This window comes from Rhea pennata, chromosome 1 (assembly GCF_028389875.1).
Source record: "Rhea pennata isolate bPtePen1 chromosome 1, bPtePen1.pri, whole genome shotgun sequence".
NCBI lineage: Eukaryota > Metazoa > Chordata > Aves > Rheiformes > Rheidae > Rhea > Rhea pennata.
In genome coordinates this window covers 200013860-200034329 of record NC_084663.1, presented here as the reverse complement: position 1 = coordinate 200034329, position 20470 = coordinate 200013860, and the positions used below count along the sequence as shown (strand labels likewise).

Genomic DNA, 20470 nt, shown 5'->3' with positions numbered 1-20470 from the left:
ATGGAAGAGACCCTCCAGGATCCAGCGACACCATCTCTAGAGAGAGCGAATCACAAAATCTGTGACTTCTCGTACTGTAAGACGTGCCAGAGCCCTGTCACTGGAGAATCTCTCTCTTCCCCAAATCTTCTCCAACTGCTTTTGAGGGCACTGTATCCTTTCACAACTGATGAGAGGAAGACACCTTTAATAGACATAGTTCTTGCCCAGTTCTGCACAGCCCCAAAAGACAGATTTTGACAGCGTTAACCAAATTCAGAAAGCCCCATCTTTCTCAGCTTCATGTTTTCTCTCAGGAGCAGTAGTTACCCTGAGAGGACATCACAGGTACTTCTCTCCTCTTGGAGATGAATGGTGCCTCAAAAATATGATGCTATTGCTCCACATCCTTCTCCACCTCCACAAGCAAACCTGGGCAGACACCCACTAGAAAGCACTGTACACCTCTGGTAGGCACACTAGGGACCTTTAAGCACAGACAAAAAAAAATATTATGTTATATAAGAATATATAAGTTTATTATGAATTAATATTGATGTAGGTAACATTAGGATATATGACAAATTTGTAAGGCTAGTGAGGCTGTTGGAAGTAAAATAGGAAGTTGTACACTTAAACAAGTTCAGAGCTTCCTTAGGAAATGATAAAGGCTGCATAAATGCCTTGGAATATTATTAACCAATTTTAAAATAACATATAGTGATAGTAGCTCTTAACATAAATCCAAGTGCCTTACCTTTGTGTTTGGACAGTGATCTTCACTGTCTACCCTCTGCCAGCCAATCTTAATGCTCACTGTACATCCAAATGAAAATCTCTGAGCATATGCAGAAGTAGCCCCATCCGAGGACTAGGTTTCATTACAGCCCTGACAGCCTTGAGCTCACACAGAAGTGGTGAGTCTTACCTTCAGCCTAGGCTTCAGCAAAGGTTCAAAAGCCATCTCTGCCTGGAGAGACCTAAATTGATATTTCATCTGAAAAAAATGCACTAATCATGAGATATAGGACTCTGTGTGTGCGTGTACACCTGTTCAGCCTGTTGTGCTTAGACCTCTGTTCTGCTAGAAATGCAAGATTCTTCTTTAATCCAGTGTTAACATAAAATATACAAACCCTCCAGGAAGAAGTCATCAGCACCTCCCAACTACCTGCTTGTATTTAGCACCCAGAGGAAAGGCTGGAGTTGGGCTTCCTGGGGCCTCAGCTTTTGCTTGGCTGTATGGTGCCCAAGTTTCCCAAACAAGATCATCCTCCACTTTTCACCTTCGTCTCCCCCACAGTGGATGCCCCAAAATCTGGGAGACAGGACACTTTCCAAGGTTACTGGGACTAAGCTAGAAGCCAGGTCTTGTATTCCAGCTAAATCACTGAACTACTGTGCAAGAGGAGCAGGACTCCTTCTGCTCATCTAGAGGAGGAGACCCAAATGTATGGATGTGCCTAAAGCAGGCAGTGAATCTTTAGCAGGCAGGAGTTCAGCCACCTCTTTGTGTATCATCTGCAGCTGGCTGACTCTAGACAGCATCATAGTCAGAACGTGAGCTGTTGTGCTGCCTGTTTTTGGAGCCTAAGCCCACAGCTTGTCTAGGATCATTCTGACTGTACGTGATACAGCAGCTAGCAGTGTCTAACATACATCTGGGTCTTGCCTCTTTAGTATATGGGAATATATTCCCATACCTCAAAAATTAATCTAGCCCCACACTGAACAGATGTTCTAAATTTAGATTCAGATAACTCTGTGTAATTCATGTATAATTCTAGTCAGAATTTTATCATAATTTTGCAAAGATTTTTTTGGTTGGTTGATAGAATCACATTTGCTTACTAAAAGCCGAACCATTCTAAAAGTCATTTGAAAGCTAGAAATGCATTTTTCACATTTGAAAGTAACATAAGTTACTTATACTGGCAAGGGCTTTAACTTATGGAAATGAGAGGTTTATTTAGTATGTGGAACAAGCTTATAAACAGCTTAAGTCCTCATTCCTTCTAACATCTTAAGAGCTGTGCAGTTTCTTACAAAATATGTTTTATCGTTTCAAGAAATGCTGTTAACCTCGCAGTTTTAAAACTGAATGAACAAGGCCTCTTGGACAAATTGAAAAACAAATGGTGGTACGACAAAGGAGAATGTGGCAGCGGGGGAGGTGACTCCAAGGTTAGCCTCAATGTCACCAAAAGCGGGTAAACAGTATGTAAAGTAATTGGTGCATCTGCTGGGGTTTTACCTGCAATGGAGCATCCTCACCAGTGTTGCAGCACTGCTGGTATCTGTGGTTGAAACCTGAGTGTATGCAATTACTGTCAAAGCAAAAATATTTGCATTTTTTTCAAGCTTCTCGAGGGAAATGCATAATTAGTCTCTGCTATGAGATCTATATCCAGATCTCAGAAACATGCATCCTCTGAAATTGCGATGAGCCTTTTGAAAGTCTGTTCTTGTGAACCAGCGGCTTGAAATCTTCAGGGGCAAATTTTTTTCTACCATATTGTACAACCCAAAATAATTTTTCAGTGATATTAAAGGAAGGAGTTGCAAAACAGCATGGCTTCCTCCTGCAATAATCCAGTACATGGTGCAGGTTTAGGGATTCACTAATGATGCTAACAATACTGGTGGAAATTGTATTTTTCACCTAAGTATCCAAGATAGGAGTGCAAATTTCAGCTAAAATATCTTCACATTGAAATTTTATGGTATCTTACCCAGAAACTGAAATCTATTCTTAAGCAGAATTTATCAGAATTTAATAGGTAGGAATTACCCAAAACTTCTTTCTCTGCCATGACATTCACAGAAATGATTACACTTCTAAATTTTAGGCTAAGGTGACAATGGCTTGTTACTTTTCCCTCATTTCCAGTTCTTCCAAGTGGCCAGTGCCACTATCTCCTTGCCTCAAAGCAGCTTCCTTTTGGGAAGCTACTTTGTGTTGAAAAGAAGTAAAGATGTGGAAGACGTGGAAGTGAGGGAGGATTAAAATATTAAAAGTGCCTCTTCAGTGCCAGGCAGCATGTTTTAATATATATTTATGTGCTTGTGTGTGAAAAATATATATGAGATAATACAGATATATATATATATATACCTGAACAGGTAACTGCAGGCACAGAGCTAGTCAGATATAGATAATTAAATTCAACTGATTTGTCATATACAGCTTATGTAGCTTTCTTTATAGTTGCCTACATATATTTTTGTACTGTTCTCACTCCTTCTTTAGTCCTCCTGGTCTTTCATGCTGTGTCCTAGCCTCAGGGGCCATCCCTTGGGCTGTTCTGCACTCACCCAGAACTGCTCTCCTAATCCTCTACACTTTGCCTTTGATCCTACTGCTCTGCCTATTTTTCCCCCACTGCTCTGCTGGCCAGCAGTCACAGTTTCAAAAATGGTCTCTATTTTCTCTTCCAAAGTACACATGTATACAAGACTTGATTGCAGTTACCTGCAAGTGGAGCAGACATTAACTTCTCATAAGAAAGTTGACGTGAACCAAAAAACTCCCATGTTTATATTTCTATCTGCTCCACTGAAGCCTGAAATTTTTTATCATTGTTTGGGGGAGGGGGGTATTTAATCTTAAAAAAAAGTCATAGGCAGAGTGCCACATCATTAATTTTCTTAAAATACATCCATTACAAACCCACCATTGTTGAAATGTGTGATAAAAGCTAGATAGCAAACTAAGGGTGCTTTTCACTTACTGTCTGAGATTACCAGCTACTGGAGATTTAAGTCACAAAGGAACAAGAGACGAGCAGCAAGTGAGAGGGAAGAGCAGGCCTTCACCAGCTATAGCAAGGCAGATGTCTAGAAGGCACTGAAGGAGCAGGTATGGTGTGATGGTGACAGAAGGACTAGGGGGGAAAAGCCAGAAAAGAAAGGCAAGGAGTATAGTCCATGGTTAAACGGGGAGAATCTGAATGCACAGTGAATGCAAGAGGAAGGTGGGAACACATTGCCAGTGCAAATGAAAGAAAGGTGACCCAGGCAGGAGATTAGATTGTGGTAGAAAACATGGCAGGTAAGGGAGTGCTAGGAAAGAATAGAGAACATGGAGGAGCTCATCTGTGGTCCTAGGACTATATGCAGCCTGCCAGGATGATTTATCTGACCTCAGGCCTGCTCTTGCCACATTCTTTCCCAGACACACAGGACTGAGTAGGAAGTACCTGTGCATAAGCACAGTATATGTAGGTAGGAAGCCCAGTGCTTCTAGAAAGCCTCACATCTGTCGTGTGGCTGCTTTGCCCATGCTCACAGGACCAGTCCTATCATGGAAACAAGGAGTTAATAGTGTACCTCACAGTTTGCTGCAATGTCTGTTTTTGTTGTTTTAAAGTCATTTATCATCTACAAAATCAATTTCCTTGTTCAGGGAGGGATCTGATCAACTAAAGTCAATAAGACCCTTTTCTATTGAGTCAGTGGACTTCTAACTATTTTAAAATTTTATGCTATCAAATGACAGAGAAATACACTGTTGTAAACCTCACAGCTGTCAACAGGTCCTGAACTAAACTCTTAAATATGTCTAACTAATACCCTTTTTCACTGGTATGAATTTAAAAAGAACAAAACCAGAACTTTATTAGCAGCTCTGGTCTGTATTACAGTGATCCTATCGTCATCAGTAAGAACATGTCCCTTCTCCTAAGAGAAATACAGCACCTGAGACCTAGTTAATCAACTGTGCTGCTACTATCTGAGGTTTGCTAATCAATATATGACATTGTAGGCCCAGAATAACCCTCCATGGCTGTGCAGAGGACTACAGTAATCAGTAGGTTTCATGACAGCTCAACAGTTCTCCAAAGGAGGTTTGTACCACTTTGCAACAAACAAGGTTTCTCCTTGTTTTGATCTTAGAAGGTCATCTCCAGCCTCCCCCTTCATGTCCATTCCATGTAGTTTAAGAAACCTTCCACAGTTAAAAGAACAGTTCACAGAGCTGCCTCATGTGAACAGGAGATATCACTTCCCCTCAGGAAGACTGCGTTATCCTGCATAGCTGACATTGAATCCCTTGTGGTTTAGTGACCTCAACAATTAAGTTACGTTTGATGCTAAAACTGAGGTTTCTAAGTCACTTGAGTGCTTTTGAAAGTATTACCTCAGACCTTAACTGTATACTATCATCATTTCATGGGATGTATCTAAAGGTATTTAAAGACAGCTTCTGTCATTATATTTCATTATTTTTACAAAAATGTGAATTAATAAGAAGCTGTACTGATGAAGCAGTCCTTCAAATTCTGTTGGCAGTCCTCAGGAGAACATAGCATTCCTTGTTTTTTATTCAGCAGGTGAGACTGACCTTACACTTAATTAGCAGCCTGGCCACAAGCAGATAATGAAAGTGCTCCTAAAGCATAATCATGACTGCATTTTTAAAATCTCTGTCTATTAAAATTCTGTACTGGTTTCACAATCATTCACTGTTGTAATGTAAATGCTATAACTCCCATTCATTGTCCTGTACACAACTACCATAGAATTTCGTTAATGTTGCTTCAAGGCACTGTAATTTCTTTGATGTTGCTGGCACAAGACCCAGCCTTAGGCTTTTAAAAACAAGCCCTTCCAAGAGCAAGTGATTGAAGACATGATAGGAAGAAATGAGCTAGAAGCCTAGAGGAGAGGTAGGAGGGTTCATAGCATGATGAGCAGACAGAAGAACACTATCCCTGAGCCCAGGTCAGGCTGCACCCCACTGACTTCAGGGCATGCCCCTATTCCAGTTCAGTGGGAGAAGGTGGTCTCTTACGGTATGTCACACAGCATTTTTGCACTGTAGCTATGTGGGACAAATTCTTCTCCATATATTAAGGGCAATTTTAGTTAGCATTTTTCTTACATTATTCTCACATGAATTAGGGGCAAGTGAATCCTGCATATATAGAACAAGGTGGATTCTCAGCAGCTATACATTGGAACAACTACATAGACTTTCACAAACTCTGTCAGTTTGTTCTAGTTGAGGATTTAGCCAAGCACTATTAATACAAGAATCACTCAACAACTTAATAAAAACTCTATATTGTCATTTTGATGGGAAACTTGGTATGAAATTTAGTTCTAGATGCTAGATTTATCCCCTGTATATACCTTAAGGGCATTGCTCTTGCTCATGTACAGAAAACCATATTTATTTTTATTGTTCCTGCCTCCTTTACTCACCAAACAATTGTATAAGCAGTGTAGAAGTAGGTTGCAGTCTCTGAGTTCCTGACAGGCATGGTCAAAATGAGGGCTTTGAAGAGGAGATTTTCAAAGAAAGGAAAGATGCCTCAATAAGCAACTTGCACTCAAAGCCAAGGTAATTTGGATATTCCACTCCCACAGGAGCTGTTGAAAATCTCCTACTAAAATGTAAAAACAAAGAAACAAAAAGCCTGAAATGCACTAAAGTCACTATATCTGCAATCACTTCTTATGATTGCAAACATATATATGTTGCTATTCTGAAAAGTGTAAGCTAAAATGTTCTTTTTCAGCTCTGTAGCCCTTCAGTCTAGATTTCTCTTATTAGTTTGAATGCCTACTTATCCCACCATACCTGGATGATTTTAAATGAGGAGAAAACACCATTTCAAGAGCATAGAGTAGTTTTAAATTCAGCTCAAAGTGCCTTTTCCTCATGGCAGATAGGGCTGTGTGACCAGAAATGAAAAGGATACACCATGTCTCATCACGAGGCTCCAGGAACAGAAGACAGGTTTCCCTTAGCTTGTGCAGGGCATTGATTCAGATTTCAGGGAAAAAAAAAATGGGGGGGGGGGGAGAAACAAAGGGCTGTGGCCTCTGACACATCACTGGCTGCACAAAGATTTCAGTGACGAGCGTTGATTGTCTCATCCATCCTGGTCACTGCCATTGCAGTCAGCTGTATATTGAAGAGAGTTTGGTAACTTTAAGTGTGAAATTGGTTGCTTTTCCCAAAGGAAAATCAGAGAGCTGCCTCTTGGAGAGAATGCAGAAAGAATGACATTATAAGAATTACAGCAGCAAGGAAGAAAAAACCCTCACTTGTATCAGGCTTTATATACCTATATATATAATCAGACTTCTGATTTTCCATGTGAGAACAGTATCTGGACGTCCCTTATCTTGCTCATAACCAGTCCTGCTACACTGCTGGGAGTAGGAGATGTGGTACTATTCAAATTCATGACTTGTTACATATGATGACTATCCAAATAATATTAATTATTTCACACTTGTGCTAGAAGCAAACAGAAGATCATATTGGCAGGCAACTTGCCAGCATCCCAAACTGCTAATTTCACAGCTGTGGGACTTTCATATTCCACTTTCAACCTGCACAACCTGCTGCCAGGAAGCCTGAAGACAAAATGTAAGTTTAAATACTCTAAAAGATCAAGAAACAGGCTATTTCTGTGCTAAAAGCAGCATATTCCTTTTACTTCCACTATGTGGGATTTGGAAAGTGGAAGAAGTATTTTCTGTATTTTCAGAGATCACTGGAGAGTAACTGGGAAGCCTCTCACCCAACCATAGTTGTCAAAAATTGTGATTTGGATCTGACACCTAGGCTTCCTCAGTAGTAAATGAAGAGACAGGCATCTCTAGGGTGCAATTCATCCTTTCTTAAAATTGATATCTAAAATCAACTTTCAGAGGTACCTATCTCATCCTTTTATCTGTAAGGATTTCTGATCAGATAACCAAAGCTTTGAGCTTAACTTTTGCATGGAAAAACTGAGGTGAGGTGAATCTCACCATTTATACATATATATATACAAAGAGTAATCAGAACATGTTAAAAGTCAGGATCCCTAAAGCTAATAGTAGGATACAAGGTTATGCGGGAAGGTTTATATATATATTAAACATATATACACAAATATATTTATAAATAAGCATTTGGGGATTTCCAGTAAAAAAAATAACTGCAAACTTCTTGTTCTTTTTCATAATAACTATTTTGTAGTATCAATCAGTTGCTCTACACTAATTATTTTTTGCACCGCTTTATTTATTTATCTTTTGTTTAAGCCTTGATTTCATGAGCTACCATTTTAGCAATATATGGATTATAGTGTATTATGAGAGAGTAATTTTTTTCACAGGAATCTGGTGACATGCACAAGATCAATTTCTGTGTCATATGATATCACCAAAGCAACCTATCTATCCTACACCATTTCTGTTTATCCACCTCCTTCTCTGATATATATTTTCATACACACCTGCACATAAATACATATTTAGAGACATATCATTTTAAGAATTTGCCAGTCAATGATTTGAAGTGGAAGATAGATAAAATAGGTCCATTAATTTTTTCATAGTTTTTTAGAAAATAATGAATAATCTCAGATTATTATGATAGTACCCTTCTTTCTGCAGTTGTAGCGCTTTTGAGTTTAAGTAATTTCAGTGTAAAACTATAGCAGTTCATGACTTTGAGGCATAATACTAGGTTTCATATTTTCAATATTAAATTCAATTGTGTCATCCCCAGCAAATACTATAAATAAAAGAAGATATTCCAAGTAATAATTTATTGTCAGTTTGGGACCCCTGCAAGACTTATTTGAATAAATGAAATTTAAAGACTTTTAATTAGAAAATAACATTCAAGCTGGAAATGAAAATAAAATATTGACTGTCATGTTCTTCTTAGCTGAGAATAAGGGCATTACACCTCCCTGCAAGTTCTCTGTATGCAGATCTACTGACATCAGTGGGTGTTCTGCATGAAGGGTGATTATAGATTTGTGCTATTTGGTAATGGTTAGGAAGCTGCATGAAGCAGCTCTTTTCTCTTGCCAGCATAATTTTGAGGGCAGTAAATGAAATAGCTATAGCCAAGTCAAGGAACACAAATTAATATGTTTTCTAAGTCATATAGCTGGTTGCATTATATATGTCTCTGAAGAGTATGTTATTAAATGTGTCTAAGCCAATAGTTTTGGGTTCACAGTAATTGCATACTATTTCTTTACAAATCTTCCCCAGCAGTATGTGCCTGTTACCTAAAGCGATGGAGCAGGTCCCGGTCATATGTCTGTCTCTAAACCTGGGCCAACAGTACATGACATAGCACCCACTGTGGCCTCTGCTCTGTCACTTTGCAATGCGATTCTATGTAGTTGTACTTGAATAACATAAAATAACATATATAATGTTATTTATGTTATTTTCCACGTGAAGAACTCCTGTAAACCTTGCCGTTTTGAAACTCAGTGAGGCAGGCGTCTTAGACAAGCTGAAAAACAAATGGTGGTACGATAAAGGTGAATGTGGACCCAAGGACTCTGGAAGTAAGGTCAGTCGCTGCAGTTCGGGACCTACTATCGTGTTCACAAAGCAGTAAAGGGAGTAATAAACAAAATGACATGGAAATTAAATAAGCAGCTGTAGACACACAGAACGAATCAGCCTCGCCCCATCTTGCCTTTTATACTGATGGGGTCACACTTTAATTTAAAGAAGCACTATTTATTTTTAAGGATTCCAATGGTATAAGTCATCATAAATCACCTCGCGTTATCCTACCTGCGAAGGGCGTCTGCAGAAGAGTGACAAGGCAGTTGCTCTGTTTTGGAGGAGGCAAGGTGGGTTAGCTGGTTGGGGCATACATTCCCCGTTTACTACTTAACAATTTATTGCCGTGCTTCTCTCACACCTTCTCCTTTAGGAGATGGAGATGGCCTGCCTCAGAATGTTTTTGGAAAGGGAGAAACTCTAATAGAAAGGATTTCCTTCCACCACCGTGCCAAGGGTGACTATGCCTGAATCCCACGGGGAAGGTCCCTGTCTCCTTCGGGAGCAAGGGAAGACTTAAGTCGAACTTCAAAGCGAAAGGCTTCGACAGTTAATGGCTTTTTACAGAACTGTAATTCTCACAGCTTCGGGAGAGGAGTCTTCTCTATTTCTCCTGAGCACAAACATGTCAGAAGTAGCTATTTTTCTGATCACTCAGAAACACCACAATTAGTGCCAGTCCTATATTCTGTAAGCCCACAATTTCTTCGTGGTGCCTCCATCTCCATGTCAATTTGTGTTATCCAGAGCCAAAAGGGAAGCGTGACAGGCTGTGCCTGATTGCTCCCTACATGTTCGAAAACTTACTCTGCTGGCTAAGGGGCAAAATTAAAATGGAAAATAAACATCCATGCCCTACACATTTCACTTTATCTGGCAAGCAGTTTTGAGAAAGGATTGAAAATCCGTCAAGAAGAATTGCAGTTCCCACTTAGGCAGAGTACCTATAAATGACAGCTGAGAAAGCGTCAACCCACTATATGTGTTAGATCCAGTCTTTCTAAATTCTGCCTTTTCCTGGTTCACAAGCATCACATTAGCAATTAACATTAGAGGAAAATGGTCACCTCCAAGATATTCAGGCTGCTCTTAACCAGCTAAAAAAGAGACAGACAAAGCAGAATCCAGGCTATAAGCCCATGTCACCATGGATTCAAATTTAGACCTCTATACATCAATATTCATGGGAATTATTCCTTTACCAATCTTTTGTTTACACAGTAAATAGTGCATCTTTAAATTAAAAATCCAAATGTTTAGCATTCATCATAAATTAAAAATTCGTACAGATTAAAGTCAGAAGTTAAGTACTCTTCTTACTTAAGGTAAAAATTATGTAGTCTGCATAAGAATAAAGTTTTATAAATATCTTAAGGTACACAGTGTAGTAGTATATAGAAGTCAATTCTCAAAGAGTTCATTGAGAACTGTGCTAAAACTATGCATAGTTTTCAAATCATAAAATATGTGATTCATAGTCAGTGAAGTGTAGAGAAATATAGACTAGTTAGTTACTACAGTAAGTCCGAAAAGGTGATCATTTATAAAGTGATACATATTTAATAATTTTCTAAAGAAGGTTATTACTGATTTCTAAATTACAATGTGTCAGAGTTAATAAATTGTTATTTAAAATTGTATTATTTTTAATACATTCAGCCTTAGTAGTCCATGGGCATGTTCCAGAGCTGTATCTATAATAAAATAGAAACAAAATATAATAATTGGTAAGAGGCAAATATATCATGATGTGTATGGTGCAGTGTGCATTTTCAAAGGAAGTATTTTTTCAGAGGAATAACTTAAGCCTCACATGTTATGTTCACCTGTTTTTAAGTATCAGAAAGTCAGTCTGGATATTTTAAATTAACAGCAATGTTACCACAAGTAAAATTTGTGTTTTAATAAAAATCAAGCAAAGTCTTGCCTGATGTAAATGAATTTCTGAATTCCAAAACTTTTAAGATTTTATGTAAATACATTTCATATCAGTGTTAAAGAGAAGAAAAGATGTCATTGTTTAATTCTCCAGATAGTGGAAGTAACATTTTGCAGCTCTTTAGTAAGTAAGCAATAACATCCTGATATACTGGTAACATACTCGTAATACTTTTATGTTACCAGAAAAACTAAAATACATTCTATAGATCCAGATAGGTAATTTATTGACAAGTACATAAATGACTGTCATTTGATTTCATTTGTACTTTGTTATTTATTTCTATTTCTGATGTTCAGTGTGTGGCTTGTGCTCCTGGGGTGCTTAGTTACCTTGGTTAACTGTGTTGCTTCTGTTTCCTCAGGACAAGACGAGTGCCTTGAGTCTCAGCAACGTTGCTGGAGTCTTCTACATTCTGGTTGGAGGCTTGGGCTTGGCAATGCTGGTGGCTTTGATAGAGTTCTGTTACAAGTCCAGGGCAGAGGCGAAACGAATGAAGGTGGCAAAGAGTGCACAGACTTTTAACCCAACTTCCTCGCAGAATACCCAGAATTTAGCAACTTATAGAGAAGGTTACAACGTATATGGAACCGAAAGTATTAAAATTTAGGGGTAGGACTTAGGGCCTACTACAGTGAGTGGGTGATGCATCTTGTAACGCAGTGTTGTGACATGTCTGTCCAGTGGTGGTAATGCTTGCTTCTAAACAGAGCTTTATATTTTGGAAAACTCCAGTGCAAAGTGGTTCAGTTATTTTGGCTGCAGATGTACAGTATACTATTCTATGTTGCTAATAGACATCTGCATTGCAAGGAATTTTTAACTAAAATACATTTTTAACTCAATCTTGTTGAATCAGTTGGGAAATTTTGAAATTTTAAGTACTAAAAAATGTTGTGTTCAGAGGGCCAGTGTTTATTTAGTTGATTGGCCAGTCTATTTTCCTAGTCATTTGCATTCTAATAGCAATAAATTGCTAAAACATTTATTATTCAGGGTTAGTCCTAACTGAGACTTTGCTATAGTGAAGATTTAGGATAGGTAGTGTCACTGAACCATTAAGACTAATAGAAGACAGGGCACTGTAACATGAGATCTAAATGTTTTTTTTTTACCTTCTCTACCCCTTCCCCATCCTTGTCTTGCACCATCTCCTTTGATATCTGTTTTATGCTGATCACATGTGGCATTTATTTCACAGTACCCTGCTTCACATCAAACTTTGTCCACTGCAATAACCACAAAAATGTCTAACCAGTGAAAAGATTTCGATTATAGTCCTCAGCTTCCCCTAGACTAATGTACCCACTCACTTTGCTCTGGACTAGTGTATTTTAGATGTTCATGCAGTGATTTCAGAGTCTGAAATGCTGATGTTGCTGTGATGCATCCTGTGTAGAAGGTGCACAGGGAAGGTTTACTAATGTACTGTTTTTCATCCATGCAGTGAGTATCTTGCTAACTAATTATTAGTCAAATCAACAGTGTGACATTTGGAAATGGCACGTAGTAGCAAATTGAGTTTCTAAATATAACTTTTACATAGCTCCCAAACTCTACTAGCTGCTTTATAACAGAGCATGTCGCTAGGACTCTAACCTCCCAGCACTGACGATGTAGAACTCTCTTTCCCTTGCCATTAACAGCACCACACATCATCTTTTTAACAAAAAATCTGAGCTATGTTCTCTTGTAATCACTGAGCCCTCCCCATATTGGAAGTAAGAAAAAAAACTAAGGAAAAACAAATGAAGAACAGAAATTTTACATTGCCACCTAGAAAAATTTTAAGAGGAAGCAACTGTAGATACAATTATTATTTTTCATTTATTATTTGTATAGCGCTGGAATACACGGCGCTGTACGATAGGTGAAGTGTGCCAAACAAAAAACAGGCCCCTGCCCCGAGGAGCTTACAGACTAAAGGCACAGCCGGTACAATACAGAACCTTACTGTACAGAACAAACACAGAGTGAACACAGAATGGTGTTTGCGCATGATAGCTGGAGCGCTGCAAGGAATAGGTGGGTTCTCCGGAGGTGGGGGGGGGGGGGCTTGGTCTACACTGACTGGGAAACTATCCCAAACATATTATCTGTGTGTAGTTTTCTTTCGTCCCCTTTTATACGCGAAGGCATGTTTCTGGGTATAGTCTAATTGGAATAGAGTCTAATTTCCCCATGTAGAAAACCTTAACTCTGCACTTGGTTCACTACTGAAAATGTGAGACACATAAATAAGCAAGAAAAAGGCCAAACCTCTAGAGTATATCAGAATACTAGCAGCCCTCCGTGTGCTGACGGCCCGCGCAGCTAAGTACATGTCAAGATGACTCTAAGAGTATAGATGTTCATTACCTCAGGACTTACTAAACAATCTCAGAAGTTCACTGCTGACTCTCAGTAACAAAGATCTTAAAAAGAAATAAACCTATGCAAATAATTATGCAAAATGCAAATGAAGAGATCCCTTCCTCTGAAATTCTTTAATAACATGCTCATAACTGAGAGGTTTCCCAGTGCAGTATAAGAAGCAAAGGTGCACACAGCAAAGCAAGGAGCTCCAAATATAACATATAACTGAAAGCCTTTTTAAAAAACAAATCCAAGAAATACTAAAAGCTACTTTTTAAATTCCGCAGTAAAAGCTCTAAAAAGCACATTCATTATCAAATTTACAAAATAGAATCCATCCAAAATGTATGCTTAAGAAAATGAACAAAAAAGTCAAATCTTTCATTCAAACACTGACCCGGCTTAGCAAGTTAAATATGACATGACTAGATGGCCCCTTGAGCTCCTTTCCAAATCTATGAATCTAATACAATAATGACTATACTTGTAGAATTTATTTCTTACTTTTTTATTTGATTAAAAATCAGAGCTGGCTGAGTTCAGGTTTTTTACAGAAAGTATATAAGTACCTTTCTTTAAAGTTTGGATTTTTGAGGGACTTTTTGCAACAGAGAGGTGAATTTTTGTAGGAAAAATATATATAAACAGTATGGATGCTTTATTTTAATGAAAACTCATGTTTTGGTCAATTACAACTTCTAACAACTTTTTAAAAACATTTTAATGTGCAGACGCTTAAAAACTGGAAAAAAGAAAGAACTTTGAAATTTCAAACTTAAATATTAATGGAGTTCTAAAATTGCTTGTGCTACTTCGTTTAGCTGGTACCATACTTACCAGAGAAATTTCATCATATGAACTTATGCTGACATCAAGTTATGCTCTCCGGTCAATACTTAGCCTTCTTTAGCTGTGTAAACAGTGAGGGGTTACCTGTGTGAATTGCTTTGCACAGACTGATTTTGCCACCTGTTCATACAGATACACCTTCGATTTATGGCCTCTGTTAGCCAGTAGCAATACAGAGGCTATAATATTATTTACGTATATTTCTGCATATTAGAACTATGTCAGTCTCACGCATTTCAAAACCACAGATATGTTTATTTATTTAAGGATTAAAGGGATTGCATTAGGACTAAAGTTTGCTGATATGGAAAGATGCTTAGCAGTTCTAACCTGCATGAATAACCAACACAGATCTGATCTTTAAGCTGACAACAAATAGTTTTAATAGTTTATAAATTAAACTAATATAAATTAGCTTAAATAGACCACTTTAATATTCATTACTTACACTGTTTTCTTCTTTTAATTTAATCCAGTAAAAAGTGAGTTGTCCCAGGCAAATTCACTTATGTGTGCAACAGCAAATGAAAATTTAGGACTAGTCTGTATGTTTGGTACAAAGACATTCAGAAGCAATGGTAAGCTATTTTATCTACCGAAGGCAGCACGAAATGAAGGAAGTTTGCTTTAGGGAGGAACCATCCCTCCCTCTTCTCTTGAGCAGTGCTCCATTTTTGCATATCAGTGTTATGCCCTTAGCACACTAATTGACCTGATAACTTGAAAATGGTACAGAACCCATCGCCCTTGTCTCCAGCTACTCTACTGAAAAGGCCTACTAAATTCCTCACATTAGGTGATGCCACAGGCTTTGGGGGATTAGCACAAGTGTGGCTGCATAGTGTCCACCCAGTCACTACCCCCAGGTCTCCAAGGCCTCCCCCAGCGTGCCATGGAGCTTATACAGCCACCTCGAGTGCAGCTGCCTTCTGGTGTTCTCCCATTCTATGCTATTGTTTATAATTAACCAAATTCATTAGAAAATTATGAAAGCTTATTAAAAAGTTACAGAATGAATTACAAACAAAGCTAAATGTTATAGAATACCTCAGAAAATGTGTAATGCACTTATTCTTTTTTATTTCCAGTTTCATATTCAACATAGAAAAAATCATTTAAAGTTTTCCTTAAATTTTTGTTCAAAAATGTGTCCATATGACCCAGTTACTAGGGAAGTCAGAGCAATAAAAAACCCAGACTAGAATATTTGTATTACGTAGGCTGAGATTATCAGTGTCCTAAATTACTATTTCCTAAAGAGACCAAGGCAGTCAGTATTTTCTGTGGTTAACACAATAACCAATTTAGTCAAAACTAATGACAAAATTTGAAAATACTTTATCACTACTAAATACATACACTTACTGCACACAGATTTTCACCATTTCCCTTGCTACTTTTATCACAGCAAATACCAAGAATTTTACCTCTCATTCCAGCCTCTCCGGAAACTGTTTATGCAGCCAGGTCATAAAGCTGAAAGTTTAACAGCGCAATTAAGCAGAGTATTAGCCTGGCTTATTACCTATAGCTTAGTTTAAAATATAACTCAGGAACGTCCTTGGTCATCTTGCTTTACAGCATCATCCTGAATACAAATTTGTCCTGAATGTACTGGCTTTGTTAACTATTTTGATTACTTCCTGTGTTAAATTGCTGAGTTGTTCTTAATCTCTGCTGTGAGAAGAAATAAGTTACCTTGTTGTAGCTTTTTTTTAACTCTTATTCCAGAAAAGGATACTGAGAAATTCTTCATTATTCTCATTTGCTCTATTTTTATGGATCACTTTTTACTGTCTTTCTGTTCTGGGTGCTTTGTCAACGGCCCAGCTATATAGATTGGGCTACAAATGCATTAAGTTGTGTATAACTCACATATCCCATATTCCCAGTGGCTAACTTTTGAGTGGTCATGTATAGATAGATGATTAAAGTGATGGAGAGATCCTGATACATAATGTCAGCTTTCTGGAAAGTTTAGCAAGTATGGAGTAGGTCGGCCCTTTTCCAACCAAGTCTGAAGTCCAGCTTTGGCTTAGACTCTCTTCCCCAAAACTCCTGGCAGTATAAATTTGTCTTTTTTTTTTTTTTTTTTTTTTTTTTTTGCTATTGACTGAAGAAACATTTTGTTAATTTTTGGTTGGCAATCACCGATTCTCAAAATATATTTGCAACGGCACTCTGGACATGCAGTATGTAGAGCTATACCACATTGCATTGTATCTGTGCTTCTCATATGCAGTTTTGTACTTGCTTCTGGATGTAACTGAGGTTTTTGGAATTCAGCAGAAGTCTATGTATGGGTTTAGGTCCCTGACTGTCTTAGTACTTACATAGCATTCTTTGTTTGTAACTGCTGAATTAAGTCAAGGTACTTGCCACGGAGTACAGTGGCATCAGAGAAACTTTTCAAAAGATGACTTGGACACTGCAATTGATGACTATCAGGGCCCAAGTTTTTCATCTTAAGAGGAAAGTCATAATACTTTCTGTATGCTGAGGCCTTTTCTTGAATTAGGTTGCTTATGAGAGCTAACTTTTTTAGGGTAATTGATTTGGAATGTCGCTTCTATATCCAAGCTCTTACTGTACTGTAAGGTAGTTTTATTTTGGATGACTCTTTTTGAAGGAGTTAATGATAGTAATACAATATTTAATTACACCTGCACATTTTCATTCATAGAACTGCACACAGAAGCAGGGAAAATGCTTGGGATTTTTAAGGAACCTCTTTCATCTATATATACAAACACTCATATGTACGAATAAATTTAACTTATCAAAGATCAGCACAGGATTTTACTGTTAACTTAGAAGAAGAAATTGGGCTTAGAAGCACAAAGCTCTTATCTAAATGCAGAGACCAGTAATAAGGGCAAATAAAAAGTTTTTATAATGTCTGTTATCCCTTTGCTCCTATGTGAATGCATGCCTCTGTCTCTCACTTTTTCCAATCAGTATTTCAGATTGCATCCTCATACACTAATTACATCAGTTGCATAGGCTATAGCTTCCATTGACTAATAATCAGAATTCCCCACTGATGAATAATTTATTTGAAAACTGTGTCAAACTACTGCAGTTTGGGTGCCTGATGTTGCAGGTGTCCTTACTCAGCTGGTTGACCCTAGATTCTTGACGTCTGTGCTGACATATCATACTCATGTGGATCCCATGAGTTAACATGGTCATGTAGCCCATGGGGTCATGACAGCGTGTGATCAGAAAGAAAATCTCAATATGATGTTCAGTCACAGAAGGAAATTGAGAATACTGACATATCTAGACCATATCTTTCATGACGTGGTAAAACGTCAGGAAAACTGGATTTATGTTAAACTCAGCTGTAACTAATGAGACTTATCTTTCTAATCTTTGATATCTAGAAATAATTTAGTCTAAGCTAATCATGTTGGATTTTTCTATTGTCACATGAAAGAGAGTTCATTTAGAGTACTGATCACTAAAATTAGAAGGAATAAATATAAATCTTTTTCGTTTCCTTAATAAATTCAAATTTTTCTCCTTGAGTCAGTTGGTCTCAAAACAAAATGTTTTGTTCTGATTTACCTGAAGGAAAAGATTTTACAGTAGCAAAAATTTAGGCCTTCTTGTGGAAAATTTGGACCTAATGTAGAAAACTATAGAAAACAGTATTTTCTCTCAATAAACTCCATTTCCTTTGAAAGTTCCCACTTTACCGAATTATAGGAAAATATCTATGAAATGAGATTTGAGGACAGCATTCTGATTTACTGATACTAAATATATGTGTTGTGAATAGAAGCAGTAATTTCTTTAGGTTTAATCCATGGAATTTTCAGAAAGATAGCTCAAATGTTAATTTATAAGCATTTTTCATTAATCATATTTTTTCTTAAAATACCAAGTTGAAGGTCTAAACCTATAAAGAGTTCCGTTTGAGTTTATTTATGGATATTAATGCTTTCAGTTTCATAAAAGTCTTGATTCTCATTTCACTGCATGTAAGGGTAGTTTGAAGCAGCTTAGATGAAGGTATCCCCTCTTCTGTTAATTTTCTGATCAAATTGGGGTTTTATATTTAATTGATAAGGATTTAATTTTAATAAAATATAACCTCAGAATTGCTAGTGTTTTTCCCTATTATTCTTAAATGTAATCTATGTATTTTATATGTATGCATATAATTATTATTTTTAATGATAACTTGAAGAAATGCAGATGTCTAAAATCTAATATTTTGGTGTTTGTTGTGTCCCAGTATGTTGAAGGATAGAAACATTGTAACACTTTCCTCTTTTCTTCTTTTCTTTGATCCCAGCTTACCTTTTCTGAAGCCATAAGAAACAAAGCCAGATTATCCATCACGGGGAGCGTAGGAGAAAATGGCCGTGTATTGACTCCCGACTGCCCAAAGGCCATGCATACTGGAACTGCAATTAGACAAAGTTCAGGATTGGCTGTAATTGCATCAGATCTACCATAAAAACCAAAAAAATAATTGAGTGCCTTAACTAAACTGTGTTGGTGACTGATGGGAACACAGCACAGACTATAACGACATGGGAGTGTCATTGATGAACTGATAATTTGGCTGAGAAAGGGAAGTACGTCCAAATGCGCCAGACATCATCAGCAACAATGTGTGCATGAGCTCAGCTCGGAAACCCAAACTCAGATTTTATATCAGGAAAATTCATAATTTAGTTTTCTTGGGGGGAGGGGCTGGGAAGGGTGTATTAACAGCAACAAATTTCACTTGAGTGGACTTAAAACTAATAAGACTTGCCAATTTAGCGCATTAAACTGTGAAGAACATGCTCAGAAAGGACAACATTTTGGTCTTTGTCTTGACAAAGACAGAAAAATAGCTGTAGAAGTCAATGAACATGCTAACCTGTGTCTCCAGAACATCAATATATACAATGGAAGAATATTCAGCTGTTCAGCTGTAGAAATGAGTCACTAAACTGTGATAAGAAAATAATAAATATGTAAATCCTGTGAAAAAATAAAGAAATTATTTACATTTTCTTTGAAAAAAGAGGAATATCGAAACATGCTTGCTTTTTAACTGATGTAAATTCGGTAGAGGACAACACAATTCTTTTTTCTAACCATCTTAGGGAACAATTCATTGCAATAATTGATATAAAATACCATCACTGTAATAAAATTCAGAGACTTTTTTTTTCTAAAAGTTGTTGGTCATCCTCTTGTTTGCTGTTACCTTCATTCTGTTCCATCATTCCGTGTTCCAGAGATTTGCATCTGTCTAACTACAAGAAACAAAATGAAAAAAATGTTTAGAGTACATCATCAGTCTGCAGTGTAGAATCAAAAGAGACTACGGGTCACTCATGTTATAGATATTATTTATAATCTTGTTCTGTGTAAGAAACTGTGGTTTTTGTACCCACCAAAAAGAATAAAACAAGAAACGTTCTTATAATATTGACACAGCTTGAGTTGTTTTCTGATCACTAGGGATGTCACCTGGAAAATAGACTAATGTGGTTAATTTCTTACTACAAAATGCAGGACCTTATGTGACTCATCTGAGTTCCTGCACGTTTGTGCTTTGGAGTTCCTACAGAGAAAGGATTCTAATCTTTCAGAGTATTATTATTATTTACTATGAATTTTATTACTAATAATTAAAGGTATTTTCTAGTACATTAAGGAAGCATTCAGTGATACTTTGCTCTCTAGGTAGTTAAAGGGATGTGATACTAGGGAAGCAGAAAAGTAGTAACGATAGTCTCTTTAACTGACTTGATATCTGTAGTATTCTTGGAACCCAGACAACCTAGATTTTCATGACCCAGACTTTCAGAGAAACTCCAAGAAAAGTCTAGCAGGCACCACTTCAATAAGAGCTAAATGCCTACAGGAGCAGTCATTGTTGTAGGTGGAAAGTTGCAACAGCTCTCTTCTGATGCAATGGCTGTTCCTCCTGGCCACACTGGACACGGGACTGGTCTCCAAATCAAAAGCGTTGCCGTCAGTGTAATAACTCCATGTCAGAGCCTGGACTGTTCAAAT

General features: G+C 37.4%; 1 protein-coding gene across 2 annotated transcripts in view; it reads left to right on the top strand.

Moving 5' to 3' along the window:
- Positions 1-19817, top strand: part of GRIA4 (glutamate ionotropic receptor AMPA type subunit 4) — a 227441-nt gene extending 207624 nt beyond the window's left edge. Inside the window, exons 14-16 of one of the 2 annotated variants that reach the window (XM_062577591.1) lie at positions 9187-9301; positions 11604-11738; positions 18747-19817. In XM_062577591.1, coding sequence (XP_062433575.1) covers positions 9187-9301; positions 11604-11738; positions 18747-18911 — 415 coding nt within the window. In that variant the 3' untranslated portion in view covers positions 18912-19817. Of the gene's footprint in view, positions 1-2048; positions 2164-9186; positions 9302-11603; positions 11739-18746 lie in introns of both variants that reach the window. The other variant, XM_062577581.1, reaches the window with a different exon arrangement.
- The last annotated feature ends 653 nt before the right edge of the window (positions 19818-20470 follow it).